This window comes from Eschrichtius robustus, chromosome 4 (genome assembly GCF_028021215.1).
Source record: "Eschrichtius robustus isolate mEscRob2 chromosome 4, mEscRob2.pri, whole genome shotgun sequence".
Lineage (NCBI taxonomy): Eukaryota > Metazoa > Chordata > Mammalia > Artiodactyla > Eschrichtiidae > Eschrichtius > Eschrichtius robustus.
The window spans coordinates 130,799,970-130,821,752 of NC_090827.1; the positions used below are offsets into that span (position 1 = coordinate 130,799,970).

Sequence of the window (21,783 nt, forward strand, 5' to 3'; positions counted from 1 at the left end):
AGTAGAACCAGCAAAGTGTTTCTTGTATCCCTGGCAGTGGTTCTCAACCTTAGCAGCACATGATAACCACCTGAGAGCTTTAAGAAATACTGATGCCTAGGTCCCAACCCCAGAGATTCTGATTTATGGTGAAACTCGGGGGCATTAGAATTTCGAAATGCTCCCCAGGTGATTCTAATGTGCAGCCAAGGTTAAGAACCACAAATACAGGCTCTTTCAATCTATTTGTTTTCACTTAGGAAAATGATTTTCAACCCTGGTTACACTTTAGAATTATCTGGGGATCTTTAAAAATGTATCCCTATCTAGACCCTGCCCTTAGAGATTCTAATTTAATTGGCAATATTTATAGAGTCTCACAGTTGATTGTAATGTGTAGACAGGGCTGAGGACACTCAATTGAAGCATTCAGTTTAAATGATGATTAACTATTTTTTTTCTCAAATAAATGTAAAATGAAGAGAGAATTCAGAGCTTACAGAATCCAAACCTTCTAGTTAGGTGAAATATAAACCAACCTATTTTCATTTGCTTGTTACAATTTCACAATAAATTTTGCTTGGTGTTATATACAATTTCTATTTTTTCAAAACCTCATTTTGAATCCAAACAAAAAAATCAGCTGATTACCACTGCAATTGGATAACCATTTATGAAATAAGCATTATTCAGATGTGTAAAATACAACATGAAATAAATTGATTACAATCACAATTATACATCTTAGGATTCAGTAAGGTCCTCAGGAAAGAGGGGTAAAGAAATGACATGTCTAGGGACTTCCCTGGTGGCGCAGTGGTTAAGAATCTGCCTACCAACGCAGGGGACACAGGTTTGAACCCTGGTCCAGGAAGATCCCACACGCCGTGGAGCAACTAAGCCCGTGTGCCACAACTACTGAGCCTGTGCTCTAGAGCCCACGAGCCACAACTACTGAGCCCGTGTGCCACAACTACTGAAGCCCGCGAGCCTAGAGCCCATGCTCCGCAACAAGAAAGCTACCTCATTGAGAAGCCCGTGCACCGCAACGAAGAGTAGCCCCCATTCAACGCAACTAGAGAAACCCCGTGCACAGCAACAAAGACCCAACGCAGCCATAAATAAATAAATACATACATAAATACATAAATTTATTTAAAAAAAAGAAATGACATGTCTAAAATTTATTTCTAAGTGAAAGTAAAGTATCAGGAGTCAACCCTATTACTAAAGTCTAAATAAAAAACATCAAGCAGAACATTTAAGCACTTTATAGTCAACTTGTCACTACAGCATTATTTCATAAGTGTGCAAAGTGAAAAATTTTTTTCAAAAAGAAAAATGTTTCTAAATGACCTTTTAGAGCAAAATGGAAAATTGGCTTACCTCTTCCCTATGATTCTTAATTGGCATACAAAGAATACTTTGTGTCTTGTACCCTGTAATTTGGTCAACTTCTGCATTGAACCGAGGATCCTAGTAAGGAAGAAGAAATTCAATTTAGTGACTGACCTGTTCAAAGATTGATTTGATTTTTCTGATTTATAGGATTAGATAAATCTAATCGTCGACTCACCTTGTTGTTCTGAATGACAATTTTATTATTGTAAAAGGCACCAAATCATACAAGTACATATCATCTTTGACAAAGATAAATTTAAGGGTTTTTTAGCAGCTAGTATTTATGAAAAAAATACAGATGTAAACAAATGTTAAGAAATAAAGGAGGGCTTCCCTGGTGGCGCAGTGGTTGGGAGTCCGCCTGCCAATGCAGGGCACACGGGTTCGTGCCCCAGTCCGGGAAGATCCCACATGTCGTGGAGCAACTAGGCCCGTGAGCCACAACTACTGAGCCTGTGCTCTAGAGCCCGTGCTCCTCAATGGGAGAGGCCGCAACAGTGAGAGGCTCGTGCACCGCGATGAAGAGTGGCCCCCACTCGCCGCAACTGGAGAAAGCCCTCGTGCAGAAACAAAGACCCAACACAGCCAAAAATAAAATAAATAAATAAATAAATAAATAAATTTAAAAAAAAAAGAAATAAAGGAAATTCAAAATATTAACCAATTTAGATAGCCTCATTTAAACTCAGGAAAAAGTGGCAACTCTCCTCCTCTGTAATACAATTTGCCTATTCCCATCGCACTGATTCTTCTGAAAAAGAAAAGCATCTTTGGTCTGAAACTTTTCCTATAAAACCCACCACCTCCAAAATGACCTTTTCAATACTGACTTGACTTCCCTTGTAATGACTATATACATATATTTCCTCAGTATTCTGTATTTCTATCTCAGGTGTTTCATAAGAATTAAAATCTTATCTTTTCTTTCTTTTTGTATATAATAAAACTGCATGGCCTTCATCAGACTATAAACAATTCCTCAATCTTTTGAATCTCTTTCCTCTCTTACAAAGCACATCTTCCCACATCCAATAATCACAAAGGACTGCTGAAAGGCGTAAAAGTTCTAAATGTGGGTTAAAGAAAGAAAGATACAGGCTATTTTCCATTAAACCAGATTGAGAAGGTCAAAGGTAGGCTGTAAATTCTATGAGGGGCTTTTTTTGGTTCACCACAATGTATTCCCAAGATTAGCACAGGAACTCAAAAACATTTGTTAAACAAATGAAGGAATTCATTAACAAATGATATCATAGTTATCCAACATGATCACTTATAGCTTACTATAGTTTAAAGCAAATCTTACAGGTAGGAGGAAAAACATACTCAAGGAAATGGACAGAGACCAGTATATGAGATACAATTAGAACGGAAGCAAACATACCAGAACATAAACATCTGAATGAATATTGTTCCCTTCAAAGCAATAGCCTTGGGAACTTAGATGCTCAACCTAATAATGGCATTATTGTTCTAAAAACTCTGCTTTCGGAATTCCCTTCAGAAAATATGGAATAGTCACACTGGAAAAATCCTCATCTTTGAAGGTCATTTCGTTTTTTTTTTTTTTTTTTTTAATTAGTCTAAAGTCACGCAAAGCCAAAGTTGTGAATGAAGTAAATGATTACACTAGATTCCATCAACTAGGGTCAGAAATGAGGCCAATTTTCCCCACGAGAGGACCAAACATGGCATTAAAGGCAATTTCAAAAGAAAAGTTATAAAATGGTGGAAAATCAATATAAATATTTTATATTATAAATATATACTACTGCATTTTTAATTTTTCTGCAAACATGCTCAAAGTTATACTGAAAGAAAGAGAAAACCTTGGCTCAATGTTTCCAAAAAACAGTTCTTAAATAGCATGCTATATTGCAAGGTATCTAAAGAAAGAAGACAGGATGCTGATACGGATAAATTAAAAGAAGTTAAAAATCATGAATTTATATAGTGAATTATTCTGCAAGCTAATAATCAAAATATGAATAGAAATGCATCCTCAGCAATTATTTTGTTAATGAATATCTGAATTACGAGACCAATTTATAAAAAAGAGGATTAAACCCAACTATCTAATCAAAGCAAGAGTCTGAAATTAGTAGCACTTTCATAGAATTTTTTTGTGCATACTGGAAGTTTAAAATAAGCAGCAGCCCTGGATTTCATTCTTCATTGAAGGAGGTAAGAGTAATGTATGCTTCAAAATCACTTTAAGTGAATTTTGGCATCTCAAAGAATATTTCCTTTAACAATGTACCCAGTGCAGGGGCTATAAACACATAGAGGACTTCTAACCCCTCTAGGTCCAGGAAACATTGAAAGAAAAATGGAGCACTATTTATTATTTCATTATTATTGTGATTAGTTCTTTCACTGTTTATGAGAACATGACAGTGTAAAAAACCACAAAGCTTAGATATCCATCTCCCATAATAAAACAACTAGTACCAGACTTGCCCTCCTGCTGAAAAATACAAGATTAGACCAAATACATGCAATAACTAAACTACACACAGTGAAGAAGAGAATACACATGATTGCCTTGCAATAATCCGGTTCCTCCTGGGGGCAGGCAGGTGGTATCCAAGCAGAGTAACAGTTCCAAATAGAACTGAATTCAGGGCTTCTAAAGTAGCTGGTATGTGCAAGGCAAAGTACCTGATAAGAGAGGCTGTGCTTTGGGTGGGGTTAGGGGTGTAAAGAAGGAGTGGCAGAAGACTGAGTGGCTAGTCACTTCAGACATGTATTTGGCAAGACTCTAAGAGACCTAGCAAAGATTACCTGTTGAAGGCTGAAAGTGAATGGTGATACCAATTCTAAAAATGTTTGAAGACACTGGGGTTCTCCCCACCAGAGGAGATACCTCACTAGGCACCTCAGGCATTCAGTCGAGACACAGAAAGGCCACTCCTTGGGGGTAAGGACCTGAGCAGCAGTCCCTAAGACTAAATTTAAAACTAAAGTAGATCCATCCTAACAAATAATAATACCAAACCTGACAGGACCGAAAGGATCTTCCAGTAACTCCACTGTCTACAAGAACAAAGGTCAGCTCTGTTTTAAAGGAAGTTGATATAATCCAAATGCCCTGCAACAAAACATTCACAATGTCCGGCATACAATAAAAAAAAATCACAACACATGTGAAGAAACAGGAAATTGAAACCCACAGTGAAGAAAAAAAAGCAGTCAATAGAAAACGACCCCAAGATGATTCAGATGTTGGAATTAACAAACAGGGACCTCGAAGCAGCTATTATAAATGTATTTAAGGACTGAAGAGAAAATATGGTAATAATGAACAGATGGAAATCTCTGCAGAAAGAAAAAGTATTTTAAAAAGGCTAAATGGAAATTCTAGAACTGAAAAGTACAAAGTCTAAAAGGAAGAGCTCACTGATGGATTTAACAGCAGATTGGAAACAATGGAAGGGTCAGTGAACCTGAAGACAGATGGACAGAAAGTATCTAATCAAAAGGACTGAGAGGACCAAAAAAACCCTGTAAAAAGTTAACAGAGCCTCAATGTTCTGTGGGACAACATCAAATAGTCTAACATATATACAACTGGAGTCCAAAGAGAAGAGAATGGAGCAGAAAAAATATTTAAACACATGACCAAAAATTTCCCAAAGTTAGTGAAAACCTTAAATATATACACAGTGTGAAAATGATATATACTATGAAACATATAAGGTGAAAAATGAAGCCTGGTTGACTTCTCATAAGAAAAATGAAAACCAGAAAAAAGTGGGAGAACTTTTTAAGTGTTGAAAGAAAACTACTATTAACTGAGAATCGTCCAGACAGTGAACATATCTTTCAAGATTACAGGCAAAATAAAGCCATTTTCAGATAAACGAAATCAGAGAATTCGTCACCACCAGACCAGTACTAAAGAAGTGTTAATGAGAGTTCTTCAGCTTGAAGAGAAAGACAAGAGATTCTACAGAAAGGAGTGAAGAGCTTGGAACATGGCTTGAGCACATGCACAAATATATGAAGAATAAGGAAACGAATCCACAGAGATATTGCTATGATTTATGTCAATGAGTGTACTGCCTATGTTTTCCTCTAGGAGTTTTATAGTATCCAGTCTTACATTTAGGTCTTGAATCCATTTTGAGCTTATTTTTGTGTATGGTCTTAGAGAATGTTCTAATTTCATTCTTTTACATGTAGCTGTTCAGTTTTCCCAGCACCACTTATTGAAGAGACTGTCTTTTATCCATTGTATATTCTTGCCTCTTTTGTTGGAGATTTGGTGTGTGTGTGTGTGTATTATGGAATATTACTCAGCCATAAAAAAGAATGAAATAATGTCATTTGCAGCACCACGGATGGACCTAGAGATTACCATACTAGGTGAAGTAAGCCAGACATAGAAAGACAAATATTATACGATATCACTTATGTGTGGAATCTAAAAAAGAAAAAAAAGACATAAATGAACTTATTTACAAGACAGAAACAGTCCCTCAGACATAGAAAACAAACTTATGGAAAGGGGAGGGTAATAAATTAGGAGTTTGGGATTAACATATACATATTACTATATATAAAATAGATAATCAACAAGGACTTGCTGTGTAGCACAGGGAACGATATTCAATATTTTCTAATAACCTATAAGGGAAAAGAATCTGAGAAAACATATATATATTACATATATAATATATATAATATTATATTATATATATTAAGAAAAGAGGAAGAAAAAATATACCTTGAGGTGTTAGAATGAAGTTGGAGGTAAGAATTGTTTAGCATATAGTGAGTCGTTAGATATAGGAATAAATAAATAAAATATAAGTGTATGTGTGTCTGTGTATATTTTTTTTTCTAGCTCTGTCTGCTGATAAACTAGTAGCAGTGAGCACACCTACTGCCTAGATCCTGGTTTCTAAATACCATCCCCTTCACTGAAAGGAACCAGGGCTCCTTAAGAAAAAGAATGATCATAGGGCTAGGGCAGGGAAAGTAAAAGATGAGTCTGGAACATCTTGTTAAGCAGTTAAAACTTTCAGCTCCCCTAGAAAGCAAGAAAATGCCAAGAGTGATGGGGACATATCAAAAAGACATAGGAGCCGGTAAATCTGATATAATCCGAGAATTTGAATAAATAAAGATAGTAACAGAGCATAACTCATTAAACAAAATAAAAATCCATGAGTCCATAATGATAGAAATAAATAAATAATGAATGAATAAAGAAGGCAAAGCTCTTCTTTACATTGGAATGCCAACTAATATATATAGAAGGTATTATGAAGTTGGAAAATCAGTGGATGACAAAACTGGTAAAGGTACTGATGAGGAATAGAATATCTACACAATAGCAAAATACCTCCTCTTAAGATACTTAATTACAATGGGAAAATTATAACTTTATAGTGGAAAAACCTAGTGGATACCGCTTTAACCAAGTTATCAAATTTAACATCATCAATACTGGGGTAAAGTAACATCATATGCTACCTGGTAACATATGCTAAGCAGGTCTGTGGTATAATAAAAAATATATTTGGTCTAGCATAGAGCTCCTTAAACCCTTGGAATTTCCTGAGTGACAGGAGATTCTTTATATATTCATAACAAGCCCCTTACAACCATACCTGAGTTCATGCTAATGAGAAGACTCACGGGGCAGGGGGAGGGGGACGGAAGGCCTCAAATAGCTTCAGGATGGGGGCTGGCTGCCAAGAAAACCAATCAAGTGATTACAGGATTAGAACTTTCAGCCCCACCACTGACTTCTGGATAGGAGAGAGGGGGCTGAAGCTTGAGTCCAATCACCAGTGGCCAATGATTTAAGCAATCAAGCCATCAGATCTGAGGGAACTTTTGGGTTGGTGGAGATAACTGTGTGCTGGGATGGTGGTGCACCATGCCGCCCCCCCACCCGCCCCCCGCATGGAAGTTTTGTGTCCCCCCCTCTCGCTCCTTGCCCTATGCACCTCTTCTATTTGGCTATTTCTGAACTGCATCCTCTATAATAAAACTGTAATTTTAAGTAGTGCTTTAGTGTTTTCCTGAGTTCTGAGTCATTTTAGGAAATTATTAAACCTGAGCAGGGAACCCCGGAATTTGTAGCTAGCCAGACATAAGTGTGGCTAGCCTGGGTATCCTATTTAGGGCTGGTATCTGAAGTGGGGACAGCACTATGGGACTCAGTCCTTAACCTGTGGGGTCTGCACTAACTCCAGGAGCTAGTGTCAGAATTGAGCTGGATTGTAGGACACCCCAGCTGGTGTAGAAGAAGTAAAGAATTGATTGCTGTTTGTAAAACCAAACTAGGTCTCAAGATCAACATCTGTCGTATTCCTGCCCAAAGTGCGTGACTTGAATCAATTCAAGAAAAACATTCTACAAGATAACTGGCCTGTATTCTTCCAAACTACATGTAAAGAAAGATAAAGAAACACTGAGAAACTATTCCAGATTTAATGGAGACCAAAGAGATAGGACAAGTATGTGCAATATGTAATCCTGAATTAGAGCCTTGATCAGAGTAAAAAAAATAACTATAAAGGACATTCATGGAACAGCTGGCCAAATTTGACTATGGAATGTTTGATAAAAGTACTGTATCATAAAATTTCCAGATTTTGACAAATGTATCACAATTGTGTAAGAGAACATTCTTGTTAGAAACTATACACTGAAATATTTAGTAAAAATGTCGCCAAATGGTTCAGAAAAAAATAATATGCATATATTACTTATATGTATTATATATAGGAAAAGAAAATAATAAAGCAAATGGGGCAAAATATAAACAATTGGAGAATCTGGGTAAAGGGTATACACAAGTTTCTGATGCTGGTCTTGCAACTTTTCTGTAAGCTTGAAATGGTATAAAAATAAAAATAACAGGAAACAAAAAGGAAATAACACAGTAGACTTGCCAAATTACATGCGCTGGTTTTCTTCCACAAAGTGGAATACCTAGAGATTATTAGAACATTGAACAAAGATATAGCAGTTCCCAAACTGTGTCCCCTGGGGCACAACTACACCATGACAAAACTATCAAATATAATAATTTAGCAAAATTAAAGAATTTATCAAAATTAGAACAGTTGCTATTGTTATCTCTTTCCTCTGAAATTCATTTTGGAAATAATTTTATTCACCAGAAATTCACTTGAGCAGCAAGTGAGACCTGCAGGATGAGAGATGGTGAAGATTTATTTACCTGGAAAAGGACTGAAAAGGGAGGAATGAAGTGGGAGTGGGAGGAGTAGCAGCTCCACGGTGAAGCCACAGGAGTGACAATGTGACCCTTCCCTAAGATCCTCCAAGTTTTCTCCCTAGAAATCATGGTATCCATGGAGAGGCTGTCCCATGGAAACAGGAGAAGAGCCCAAGTTTTGCATTCCAGTTGACTTAGGAAAAAGAGAGCTGTTTAGACAATAGAAATCCTTTGACATAGGAAATCCTGTGGAGTCTTAAGGCTTCCATAAGACATGGAACCAGGGGTTCAGGCAATCTGTGATGGTTAATTTTATGTGTCAACTTGACTAGGCTAAGGGATGCCCAAATAGCTGATAAAACATTACTTCCAGGTGTGCCTGTGAGGATGTCTCCAGAAGAGATGAACATTTGAATCAGTAGAATGAGTAAAGAAGATCTTCATCAATGCCAGTGGGCATCATCCAATACCTTGAGCACCTGAATAGAACAAAAAAGGCAGAGGAAGGACAAATTTGCTCTCTAAGACATCCATCTTCTCTTGCCCTCCTGCTGTCCATCAGAGCTCCTGGTTCTAAAGCTTTTGGCCTCAGACACAGACCAGAGTTATACCATTGGCCCCCCTGATTCTTAGGCCTTCAGACTCTGAATTACACCATCAACTTTCCTGATTCTCCAGCTTGCAGATGGAAGGCAGACTGTGGAACTTCTAGGCCTCCATATCCAAGTGGCTAATTCCTACAGTAAATCACTTCTTATTTATCTCTATTTATCCAACTGGTTCTGTTTCTCTGAAGAACACTGACTAATACACAATCCAATCTAGATACTGGATGATATCTAGTTTTTATATATGAGGATAATGCCAACACATTTATACAGCTGCTCTGATTATTATGTGTTAATATTTGATTATTAATAAATGCTCTGCCATATTCAAGAAAGTTGCATGAATGATGGGCTGATGAAAGAGGAGAGGATGTGTGACTGAACATCATTGGTATTTGTGATCTAATTGAGACTCACTGGTCTAAGTTGTCGATCTTGTCTTATATTTTAAAATATGAATGTGTTATTTTATTAGTAATAAAACAGTTGAATCCCCAAGCTTATATCATTCTGTTACAAAGTTTTAAAAAGTGAATCAAATGTTGACCATTTCTTACAATTAATCTATCTAGGAGACTATTATTTTTACTCTTGGCTTCAGTCTGAGCACTACTCTATTTCATGGCCTCTTCTTGGTTTTCTACTGCTGCATTATAACTTTTAAGTGTTCTATGGTCACATAAGCTGAAGAAATGTGTCATTTTTACAGACACATATTTAAAGAAGTAGGACTCAGAAAACAGAATATACTTTGATATTCTGATTATTTTCACAAAAGGCTATGAGACAGTATTTTGACTATTCAAGCTATGAGTGGGCTGAGTAATGAATTAGCCACTAGCCAACTGACTTCCACTGTTAATACCGATGTAAATTATGTCACAGATCAATCCCACAACTTCTAATGAAATTCCTGGGACAGGAATCACTTCTGCAAGGCCTCTATAAACACAGATCAAGGGTGTCGAGGGTGAAGCAGCAACATGAGAAATCCACAGCTAAGAGGCTTCACCCTGGGGTCACTGCAAATCAAGGACACTGGGCCTATTTCAGATGGCAGTACAAGAATTAAGTTATTACTAACTGCGAGACAAAAATTATACCATCAAAACTCTAAAGATGGTAAACAAATTAAATAAATTGTATATAAATGAAGAAATCCTCAGGGCCGGAGAAACTTAGGACCATGCAGACAAATGAAGGCTTTCTCAGCAAAGCTGAAGCATATTTATGGTCCCACTGTACTTGGGACTATAGTGCCATTGAAAAGCGGAAACCCAGCTGTCACCTAAGACAGGAAGGGAATTCTGCAAACTTGGCAGCGATTCTGCAGCTGTGTCCTTAATACCCCTCTTGGAGTCTGCCATGGTGTGATGTTACTCACAGAGCTCAAAGAGGTCATGGAGATAGCTCCGTGAAGAATCAAAATGGAAAAGACTGCTGGTATAGAGTGGATTCTGAAACCTATCTCAGGATTTAACCTATCCGAACTATCACATCTCTCCCCAGATCCCTGCCCTCAGTATTCCCCACCAGTTACCATTATTTATTCAACCAACTTCAAGACCTGAGTCTTCTCCAACTCCTCTTTTCTCCTCACTTCCATCTCCTATTAGCTGCCAAGTCTAGCAGATTCCGCTTCTTCATCTTTAATCCATTCCCTCCTTTTGGTCCTGAAGGCCAGTGCCCTGGTTCAGCTCCTTACTTCCTCAGACTATTAAAATAACCTATCCTCCCAGTTTCCAGCATTTTCCCCTCCAATTCATTTTATGACCAACATATTATTCATCTTTCTAAATCACAGTCGGAATCATGCCAGTTCCCCTTTCAAGCCATCTTCAGTTATTCCTCATAGCTCTGAATCAAACACATACTCCTCAGCTTGGCACTCAAGACCCCAGTAATCTCCAGTAGCTCCTCAGCATCCATACTGACTGTCACCCACACATTTCCATACGAGCACCACAGGGTCCAACTTCCTGTCTCTTCTGCAAACTTCTTTACATCTGGATCTCACTATGCACACAACTCAATCTACTGCAATCTCACCCATCTTCCAGGGTCCACATCAATCACTGCTTCCTCAAAGAAACCTCTCTCCATCTCCCCAATTATATATGATCTCCTGCTTCCCTGAACCTAACACATTTTCCCCGGATCTATTATGACCTGCTTTCCATTCTACTTATTTATCTCACCTACTATAATTTTCTCCCAATCACTATTTATTAAGACTTATATCTATGTTCCAGGCACTGTCTTAGGCATCAGGAATACAGGGGTGACTAAAACATCTATGACCCCTCAAATTACACAGAGGAGCCTCAAGCTAGTATTACTATGGAACCTTCATAGTGTACCACGTGATAAGTAGCTAGAACATAATTCATAAACATACTAAGTGTCATTCAATTAAGATGCTTTGTTTAAAACCTCTAATTCTAGTAATAAAAGATTAATTTTAAATGGGAAATTTCAAGAATCATATAGTGTAATCTTTAAGTCCATAACTGAATTAAAAGTGGAAGAAATATCAAATCTTTCCATCAAAATATCAAATCTTTCCATCGAAATACTATAGGGCAAAAATTTCCATTTTTTGAAGCTATCCATAAATTTATTTGTTTAATAAAACAAATGAAAGAGTGGAAAGAAAGAAAATCAGACTTTGCTGTCAATGGGAGTTCAAATGAATGAATATGATTAACTGAATGAATGAATTTAAAAAGACTATGGGTTTGGTTTTCTGATGGTTTTTGGACCTATCATTTTAGAATCTTAGTAAATCCCCAGAAGTTCACGTGGAGATAACATAGATAGGGGATATGTATAGTGATCAGGTAAAAAGATGAAAGAATACAACTATGAGATGACCTATGTTAAATTATCATTAAGGAGAAAAACAGGACAAGACTTCTCTCGGGCCTCTATCCTTGACCCAGACATTAGCAAAGAAACTCTGACATTTAAAAGATGGGAAAGGAGCTTCCCATCAAGCCTCTTAGATAGCCTCAACCACCAGAGGGCAGACAGCAGAAGCAAGAAAAACTACAATCCTGCAGCCTGTGGACCAAAAACCACAGTTACAGAAAGATAGACAAGATGAAAAGGCAGAGGGCTATGTACCAGATGAAGGAACAAGAAAAAAACCCAGAAAAACAACTTAATGAAGTGGAGATAGGCAACCTTGCAGAAAAAGAATTCAGAATAATGATAGTGAAGATGATCCAGGACCTCGGAATAAGAATGGAGGCAAAGATTGAGAAGATGCAAGAAATGATTAACAAAGACCTAGAAGAATTAAAGAACAAACAAACAGAGATGAACAATACAATAACTGAAATGAAGACTACACTAGAAGGAATCAATAGCAGAATAACTGAGGCAGAAAAACGGATAAGTGACCTGGAAGACAGAATGGTGGAATTCACTGCTGCGGAACAGACTAAAGAAAAAAGAATGAAAAGAAATGAAGACAGCCTAAGAGACCTCTGGGACAACATTAAAGGCAACAACATTCGCATTATAGGGGTCCCAGAAGGAGAAGAGAGAGAGAAAGGACCAGAGAAAATATTTGAAGAGATTATAGTCGAAAACTTCCCTAACATGGGAAAGGAAATAGTCACCCAAGTCCAGGAAGCGCAGAGAGTCCCATACAGAATAAACCCAAGGAGAAACACACCGAGACACATAGTAATCAAAGTGGCAAAAATTAAAGACAAAGAAAAATTATTGAAAGCAGCAAGGGAAAAACGACAAATAACATACAAGGGAACTCCCATAAGGTTAACAGCTGATTTCTCAGCAGAAACTCTACAAGCCAGAAGGGAGTGGCATGATATACTTAAAGTGATGAAAGGGAAGAACCTACAACCAAGATTACTCTACCCGGCAAGGATCTCATTTAGATTTGATGGAGAAATCAAAAGCTTTACAGACAAGCAAAAGCTAAGAGAATTCAGCACCACCAAACCAGCTCTACAACAAATGTTAAAGGAACTTCTCTAAGTGGGAATCACAAGAGAAAAAAAGGACCTACAAAAACAAACCCAAAACAATTAAGAAAATGGTCATAGGAACATACATATCGATAATTACCTTAAACGTGAATGGATTAAATGCCCCAACCAAAAGACATAGACTGGCTGAATGGATACAAAAACAAGACCCATATATATGCTGTCTACAAGAGACCCACTTTAGACCTAGGGACACATACAGACTGAAAGTGAGGGGATGGAAAAAGATATTCCATGCAAATGGAAATCCAAAGAAAGCTGGAGTAGCTATACTCATATCAGATAAAATAGACTTTAAAATAAAGAATGTTACAAGAGACAAGGAAGGACACTACATAATGATCCAGGGATCAGTCCAAGAAGAAGATATAACAATTATAAATATATATGCACCCAACATAGGAGCACCTCAATACATAAGGCAACTGCTAACAGCTATAAAAGAGGAAATCGACAGTAACACAATCATAGTGGGGGACTTTAACACCTCACTTACACCAATGGACAGATCATCCAAAATGAAAATAAATAAGGAAACAGAAGCTTTAAATGACACAATAGACCAGGTAGATTTAATTGATATATATAGGGCATTCCATCCAAAAACAGCAGATTACACGTTCTTCTCAAGTGCGCACGGAACATTCTCCAGGATAGATCACATCTTGGGTCACAAATCAAGCCTCAGTAAATTTAAGAAAATTGAAATTATATCAAGCATCTTTTCTGACCACAACGCTATGAGATTAGAAATGAATTACAGGGAAAAAAACGTAAAAAAGACAAACACATGGAGGCTAAACAATACGTTACTAAATAGCCAAGAGATCACTGAAGAAATCAAAGAGGAAATAAAAAAATACCTAGAGTCAAATGACAATGAAAACACGACGACCCAAAACCTATGGGATGCAGCAAAATCAGTTCTAAGAGGGAAGTTTATAGCTATACAAGCCTACCTAAAGAAACAAGAAAAATCTCAAGTAAACAATCTAACCTTACACCTAAAGAAACTAGAGAAAGAAGAACAAACAAAACCCAAAGTTAGCAGAAGGAAAGAAATCATAAAGATCAGAGCAGAAATAAATGAAATAGAAACAAAGAAAACAATAGCAAAGATCAATAAAACTAAAAGTTGGTTCTTTGAGAAGATAAACAAAATTGATAAGCCATTAGCCAGACTCATCAAGAAAAAGAGGGAGAGGACTCAAATCAATAAAATCAGAAATGAAAAAGGAGAAGTTACAACAGACACCGCAGAAATACAAAGCATCCTAAGAGACTACTACAAGCAACTTTATGCCAATAAAATGGACAACCTGGAAGAAATGGACAAATTTTTAGAAAGGTATAACCTTCCAAGACTGAACCAGGAAGAAACAGAAAATATGAACAGACCAATCACAAGTAATGAAATTGAAACTGTGATTAAAAATCTTCCAACAAACAAAAGTCCAGGACAAGATGGCTTCACAGGTGAATTCTATCAAACATTTAGAGAAGAGCTAACACCTATCCTTCTCAAACTCTTCCGAAAAATTGCAGAGGAAGGAACACTCCCAAACTCATTCTATGAGGCCACCATCACCCTGATACCAAAACCAGACAAAGACACTAAAAAAAAAGAAAATTACAGACCAATATCACTGATGAATACAGATGCAAAAATCCTCAACGAAATACTAGCAAACAGAATCTAACAACACATTAAAAGGATCATACACCACGATCAAGTGGGATTTATCCCAGGGATGCAAGGATTCTTCAATATACGCAAATCAATCAATGTGATACACCATATTAACAAATTGAAGAATAAAAACCATATGATCATCTCAATAGATGCAGAAAAAGCTTTCGACAAAATTCAACACCCATTTATGATAAAAACTCTCCAGAAAGTGGGCATAGAGGGAACCTACCTCAACATAATAAAGGCCATATATGACAAACCCACAGCAAACATCATTCTCAATGGTGAAAAACTGAAAGCATTTCCTCTAAGATCAGGAACGAGACAAGGATGTCCACTCTCACCACTATTATTCAACATAGTTCTGGAAGTCCTAGCCACGGCAATCAGAGAAGAAAAAGAAATAAAAGGAATACAAATTGGAAAAGAAGAAGTAAAACTGTCACTGTTTGCGGATGACATGATACTATACATAGAGAATCCTAAAACTGTCACCAGAAAACTGCTAGAGCTAATTAATGAATATGGTAAAGTTGCAGGATACAAAATTAATGCACAGAAATCTCTTGCATTCCTATACACTAATGATGAAAAATCTGAAAGAGAAATTATGGAAACACTCCCATTTACCATTGCAACAAAAAGAATAAAATACCTAGGAATAAACCTACCTAGGGAGACAAAAGACCTGTATGCAGAAAACTATAAGACACTGATGAAAGAAATTAAAGATGATACCAACAGATGGAGAGATATACCATGTTCTTGGATTGGAAGAATCAACATTGTGAAAATGAGTATACTACCCAAAGCAATCTACAGATTCAATGCAATCCCTATCAAATTACCAACGGCATTTTTTACGGAGCTAGAACAAATCATCTTAAAATTTGTATGGAGACACAAAAGACCCCGAATAGCCAAAGCAGTCTTGAGGCAAAAAAATGGAGCTGGAGGAATCAGACTCCCTGACTTCAGACTCTACTACAAAGCTACAGTAATCAAGACAATATGGTACTGGCACAAAAACAGAAACATAGATCAATGGAACAAGATAGAAAGCCCAGAGATTAACCCACGCACCTATGGTCAACTAATCTATGACAAAGGAGGCAAAGATATACAATGGAGAAAAGACAGTCTCTTCAATAAGTGGTGCTGGGAAAACTGGATAGCTACATGTAAAAGAATGAAATTAGAATACTCCCTAACACCATACACAAAAATAAACTCAAAATGGATTAGAGACCTAAATATAAGACTATAAAACTCTTAGAGGAAAACATAGGAAGAACACTCTTTGACATAAATCACAGCAAGATCTTTTTTGATCCACGTCCTAGAGTAATGGAAATAAAAAGAAAAATAAAAAAATGGGACCTAATGAAACTTCAAAGCTTTTGCACAGCAAAGGAAACCATAAACAAGACGAAAAGACAACCCTCAGAATGGGAGAAAATATTTGCAAACGAATCAACGGACAAAGGATTAATCTCCAAAATATATAAACAGCTCATTCAGCTCAATATTAAAGAAACAAACACCCCAATCCAAAAATGGGCAGAAGACCTAAATAGACATTTCTCCAAAGAAGACATACAGGCGGCCACGAAGCACATGAAAAGATGCTCAACATCACTAATTATTAGAGAAATGCAAATCAAAACTACAATGAGTTATCACCTCACTCCTGTTAGAATGGGCATCATCAGAAAATCAACAAACAACAAATGCTGGAGAGGGTGTGGAGAAAAGGGAACCCTCTTGCACTGTTGGTGGGAATGTAAATTGATACAGCCACTATGGAGAACAATATGGAGGTTCCTTAAAAAACTAAAAATAGAATTACCATATGACCCAGCAATCCCACTACTGGGCATATACCCAGAGAAAACCGTAATTCAAAAAGACACATGCACCCGAATGTTCATTGCAGCACTATTTACAATAGCCAGGTCATGGAAGCAACCTAAATGCCCATCAACAGACGAATGGATAAAGAAGTTGTGATACATATATACAATGGAATATTACTCAGCCATAAAAAGGAACGAAATTGAGTCATTTGTTGAGAAGTGGATGGATCTAGAGACTGTCATACAGAGTGAAGTAAGTCAGAAAGAGAAAAACAAATATCGTATATTAATGCATGTATGTGGAACCTAGAAAAATGGTACAGATGAGCCGGTTTGCAGGGCAGAAGTTGAGACACAGATGTAGAGAATGGACATATGGACACCAAGGGGGGAAAACTGCGGTGGGGTGGGGATGGTGGTGTGCTGAATTGGGCGATTGGGATTGACATGTATACACTGATGTGTATAAAATTGATGCCTAATAAGAACCTGCAGTATAAAACAACAAACAAAACAACTAATACTAAACTTTCATTGGGTTATTTGTATGGAAATATGTTAACAGAAATGTTTCAGACATTACATGAAATTTCTAAAAATCTAAAAAAAAAAAAAAAAAAAAGATGGGAAAGCTCTTGCCATATATTCCCATTTTAAATAAGTACACACATTATTACATCTCCGTGTCAAATATCCCCACGATTCACAGTAGTTGTCCAATGCCCCACCCATGTTCCACCCCCCACCCCGCCTCTGTTCCAACAGTTTTATTTACCTCATATGCATCTTTGATGTTCAAGGGCTCACCAAGAGCTGCCACGTGTCCCACGATGCCTTTATTCCACTCTAAGCGGATACAGTTATTTGAAGCTTCTTCCAGTGTTGAACCTTCTGCAACGTCAAAGAGGCGGCTAATAAGAAACTTGTCGTTGGCGCTGTCCTCACAGACGAGGAACAGGGAATAGCGGTCAGCGGAGATGAGGCCATGGATATGCAAGAAAATTTTGTGACATAAGGCTGTGACATCCAAGTGGCTAGAAATATCTTTCACTAATTCCAAGAGTCTCGAGCACTGGTCCCCTTCGTCATTATCAAACCGTGGGGGGGTTAGAGGCATCTGCTCCTTCTTTTCTGAGTCAGAGAGGAAGCTCACAGTTCCCTCGGAATCCTTGACAACGATGGGTCTAAGAGGTCGATCAAATTCGGAGGCAGAGATTTTCCTGGTTGGTGTTCCAGGGACACTGCTCTCTGCACGGGGGCTCTGCTGCGAGGGGCAAGAGCAAGATTCCACGTGGCCTCTGATGCCTTCCTTGCACACAGGGATGGTGTGAACTCTCTCAGCAAACCATGCATTGACCATTTCTCTGCAGAAAAGAACATGTAGACACAGTAAATACTTAAGAAAGGGGCTTCCCTGGTGGCGCAGTGGTTGAGAATCTGCCTGCCAATGCAGGGGACATGGGTTCCAGCCCTGGTCCGGGAAGATCCCACATGCCGCGGAGCAACTAGGCCCGTGAGCCACAATTACTGAGCCTGCGCGTCTGGAGCCTGTGCTCTGCAACGAGAGGCCACGGTAGTGAGAGGCCCGCGCACCGTGATGAAGAGTGGCCCCCGCTTGCCGCAACTAGAGAAAGCCCTAGCACAGAAGCGAAGACCCAACATAGCAATCAATCAATCAATAAATAAATAAATCTTAAAAAAAAAAAAAAAAACTTAAGAACACCCCTCCTTAAATATTGCTACCCCTGAAAGCTTCTAAAAATCCTCTCATGGTAAACTGAGGCAGTGATGGTTCGATCTGTCACAGAAAATAAAAACAAGATGGTTTATTTAAGACAGTTTTATTCTGAAAATCTGTAGAGGACAGGTGCTTCAATGAACACTTTGATAAAGCCTGACTCCTATACACATGTATTTTCAGATGTCTGATTTACCATACATCAAGTGTCAAGTCTGCTCCTCTCAAAATCAATTTGTATTAAAGTAAAAGACACTAAATTTAACAATAGTCTTAGGAAAACATAGATACGGAAATTAATTTGCTATTTAAAACACACAACTTGTTCTGAAGTTAAATATTTTTAAAAATGTATCTGAATTTGGCTAGCTAATATGCTTAATTTTAGATAATTGTTATCTATATTGCTATATATACATTAGATTTAGAAAGGGAAATGAAAAATATAAACAATTTGATCTGGTATGTAGTAAAAAGATTGTAGATTTCCATTAATATCATCCTGATAATGTTTGTTCAGATAATGGTAAAAATGATCTCTTCTTCTAGATTATCTATTCCTTATATAAAGGAGGAAAACAAAAAAGTAAGCATAACTAGTATAAAAAATTCAGTCCGAGAAAACTTAAATTATTTATGTTGTTAATGTGCCATCCCATGAAGAAACCTGTCTGAGATAAAGCCTTCACAGTGGGTGATTTTTTTAAACAAATATACCGGATCATATATATCCAAATGATTGTTGTTCAATTCAAATAATTCCTCTTGGGCAGCTGTAATCTTATGCCAATTGATGGTGCCATTACTTTAGACATTTTTGGAACTCTTCTTTTGAAACTAACTTCTAAAAAATTTCATAAGCCATATAAGAATATTAGTTTTATCTGAAAGTTAGATCTTCTTTTTCACTGAGCCTTCCTCTCAAAACAAGCAAATAAAACCGCAAAAAACCTAGAGTAATGGCTAACTTCATATATATCTTATGCATTAGACTTGACTTTTTCCAAAACTCAAATTTACTTTCAAAAGACAAAAACTTGCTACCATTGAGGATATTTAAAAGAACTGGCCTATAAGAGCAATGCAATCTCCACTCTACAATGACTTACTGATTATTTTCACCAAAGGGCCAGGATAAAAAAGTCTGACAGTGTACTATTTTGGAGAGTGTAGGGATACAGACACTCTCTCATCCTTTCGGATGCAGTAGAAATTGATAACACCTCTTCAGAGGGCAAGTAGGCAATATCTAACAAGTTTTAAAATGCATTTATCCTTTGTTGCACAGATTTTACACATGTGGCAAAGGAAGTACCAGGGTATTTATTTACTGTGGTACTGTTTGTTACAGCAAAGATAAGAAGAAACCTAATACCACAAACAGAAGCCTGGAAGACACATCATGGCACATTTATAAATGTAACACTAGACAAAGATTTAAAAATGGTCATGGATACTGATATGAATAATCACCACAATTTATTAAGTGAAAAAAGAAGATCCAGAAGGGGGAAAGAAGAGTTAGCCTTTTTTCAGAGTCTCTACTAAGTCTTTCACTTATAGAATGTTCCCTTAATTATTTTAGTTTGAACAACACTCTACTGTTTGGTAAATATATATTACCCTGAAATGGCACCGGTCCAGAATGAAATGGGTCAAAAATAGATAACACAGATATTATCAGGATTACCTCATAATTCCAAGTGTTAGATATAGTTATAAATTTTAAAGCTCTCTTTAAAAACCTATGTAGGGACTTCCCTGGTGGTCCAGTGGTCAAGACTCTGCGTCCCCACTGCCGGGGGCACGGGTTTGATCCCTGGTCAGGGAACTAAGATCCTGCATGCCATGCACCACGGCCAAAATAATAATAATAATAATAAACAAAAGTTTTTAAAAAAGCAATGCAGTAAGTATACTGTACAGATCTCCGGTGTATACCTCTAGCACAGAGTCTTTTAAAATATAATTGCCTAATGTTTTATAAATGCATGCCATGGCTTGAGACAAAATTTCCAGTGATGAGAACATACATTGATATTAAAATAATGCTGTATCTCAAAAACTTCGATAGAAATGAGGGGAACATACCTTGGGAAATGCTTACATAACCTCCAAAATCACGGTAGTAGTGCCAAAGACACTGATGTCAGACATGCATGTGAAAAATGTACAGGAAGCATTTGAATAAACTGTCTTGTAAAATGTAAGACAGGAAAAAAAGCGATACATTTAAATTAACATATCATGTGATTTAAAAATACGTACATGCAACTTAAATTCTCAAATCAATATAAAAAGAGGCATTTTAACTATTTCAGTTACAAACCTGAAACACAGCCTCATCTTATTTCTTACCTTCTCATTGGAAAATGGTGATCAACTTTTTAATCCAACCACCTACTTGACAGCTCCATGTGAACGTCTAAACAGACACCTTAACATGGTGAAATCAGAATTCCTAATGCCCCACCCTTCATCTTGCTCCAGCCTCACTCCCTGCCAGGTTTCTTCATATTAGTAAGTAGCACCATCATCTCCTTAGTTACTCAACCAAACACGTAGGAATTACTCTGGATTTCTGTTTCCTTCAACTCTCTCTTCTAATCCAGCAGCCAAGTCCTGTCACCTTGACTTCTAAAACCCTATAGTCCAATCTGCTCATTTCTATCTCCTGTACCACTTCCCTGGTCCAAACCCCACCATCTCTCACCTCGGACTGTGGCCACAGCCCCTTAACTGGTCTCTCTGATATTATACTAGCCTCCCTTCAATCCATTCTCCACACAGTAGCCAGAGTAATCTTCGAGCAAAGTAAACCTTAACATCTTAACTACCCTACTTGGCTTCTCACTGAATTGAGAATAAAACTCAAACTCTTTCAATCCCTTACCATAGTCCCTCTCACCCATGCCTCCCTGACGCTCCTTAAGCACGTCAGACTGCTCCCAGTCTGGAAAGCTCTCCTCACCTGCACCTGGCTGATCACAAGCTTCCTCATCTCCTGTGCAGACAGGTCTTCCCTGATCACTGCACCTCAGGTGGCGCCGACACATTACGTTCTCCCCCCACGCTATCTGAATTCTTACTATCATCTATTCTTCTGGTTTATTAATCTGTTGGCTTATTGCCTCCTCCGATGAGATATAAATTCATACTTGTCTGTCTTCTTCACGACTGCATTCCTGTACTTAGAAAACGCCTGTCACATACTAAGTCCTTGATAAATATTTGAGTGAAGTGAATGAATAAATAAATGAAGACTCCTAAATTACCTGCATTAAAAGGGAC

General features: G+C 37.5%; 1 protein-coding gene across 3 annotated transcripts in view; it reads right to left on the minus strand.

Annotated features, from left to right (window-relative positions):
• Window positions 1-21,783, minus strand: part of PDE5A (phosphodiesterase 5A) — a 154,808-nt gene that overhangs the window by 112,739 nt on the left and 20,286 nt on the right. For all 3 annotated transcript variants that reach the window (XM_068543365.1, XM_068543367.1, XM_068543366.1), the window contains exons 2-3: window positions 17,530-18,118; window positions 1,366-1,455 (exon numbers count right to left, since the gene is read on the minus strand). In XM_068543365.1, coding sequence (XP_068399466.1) covers window positions 1,366-1,455; window positions 17,530-18,118 — 679 coding nt within the window. The remainder of the gene's footprint in view (window positions 1-1,365; window positions 1,456-17,529; window positions 18,119-21,783) is intronic.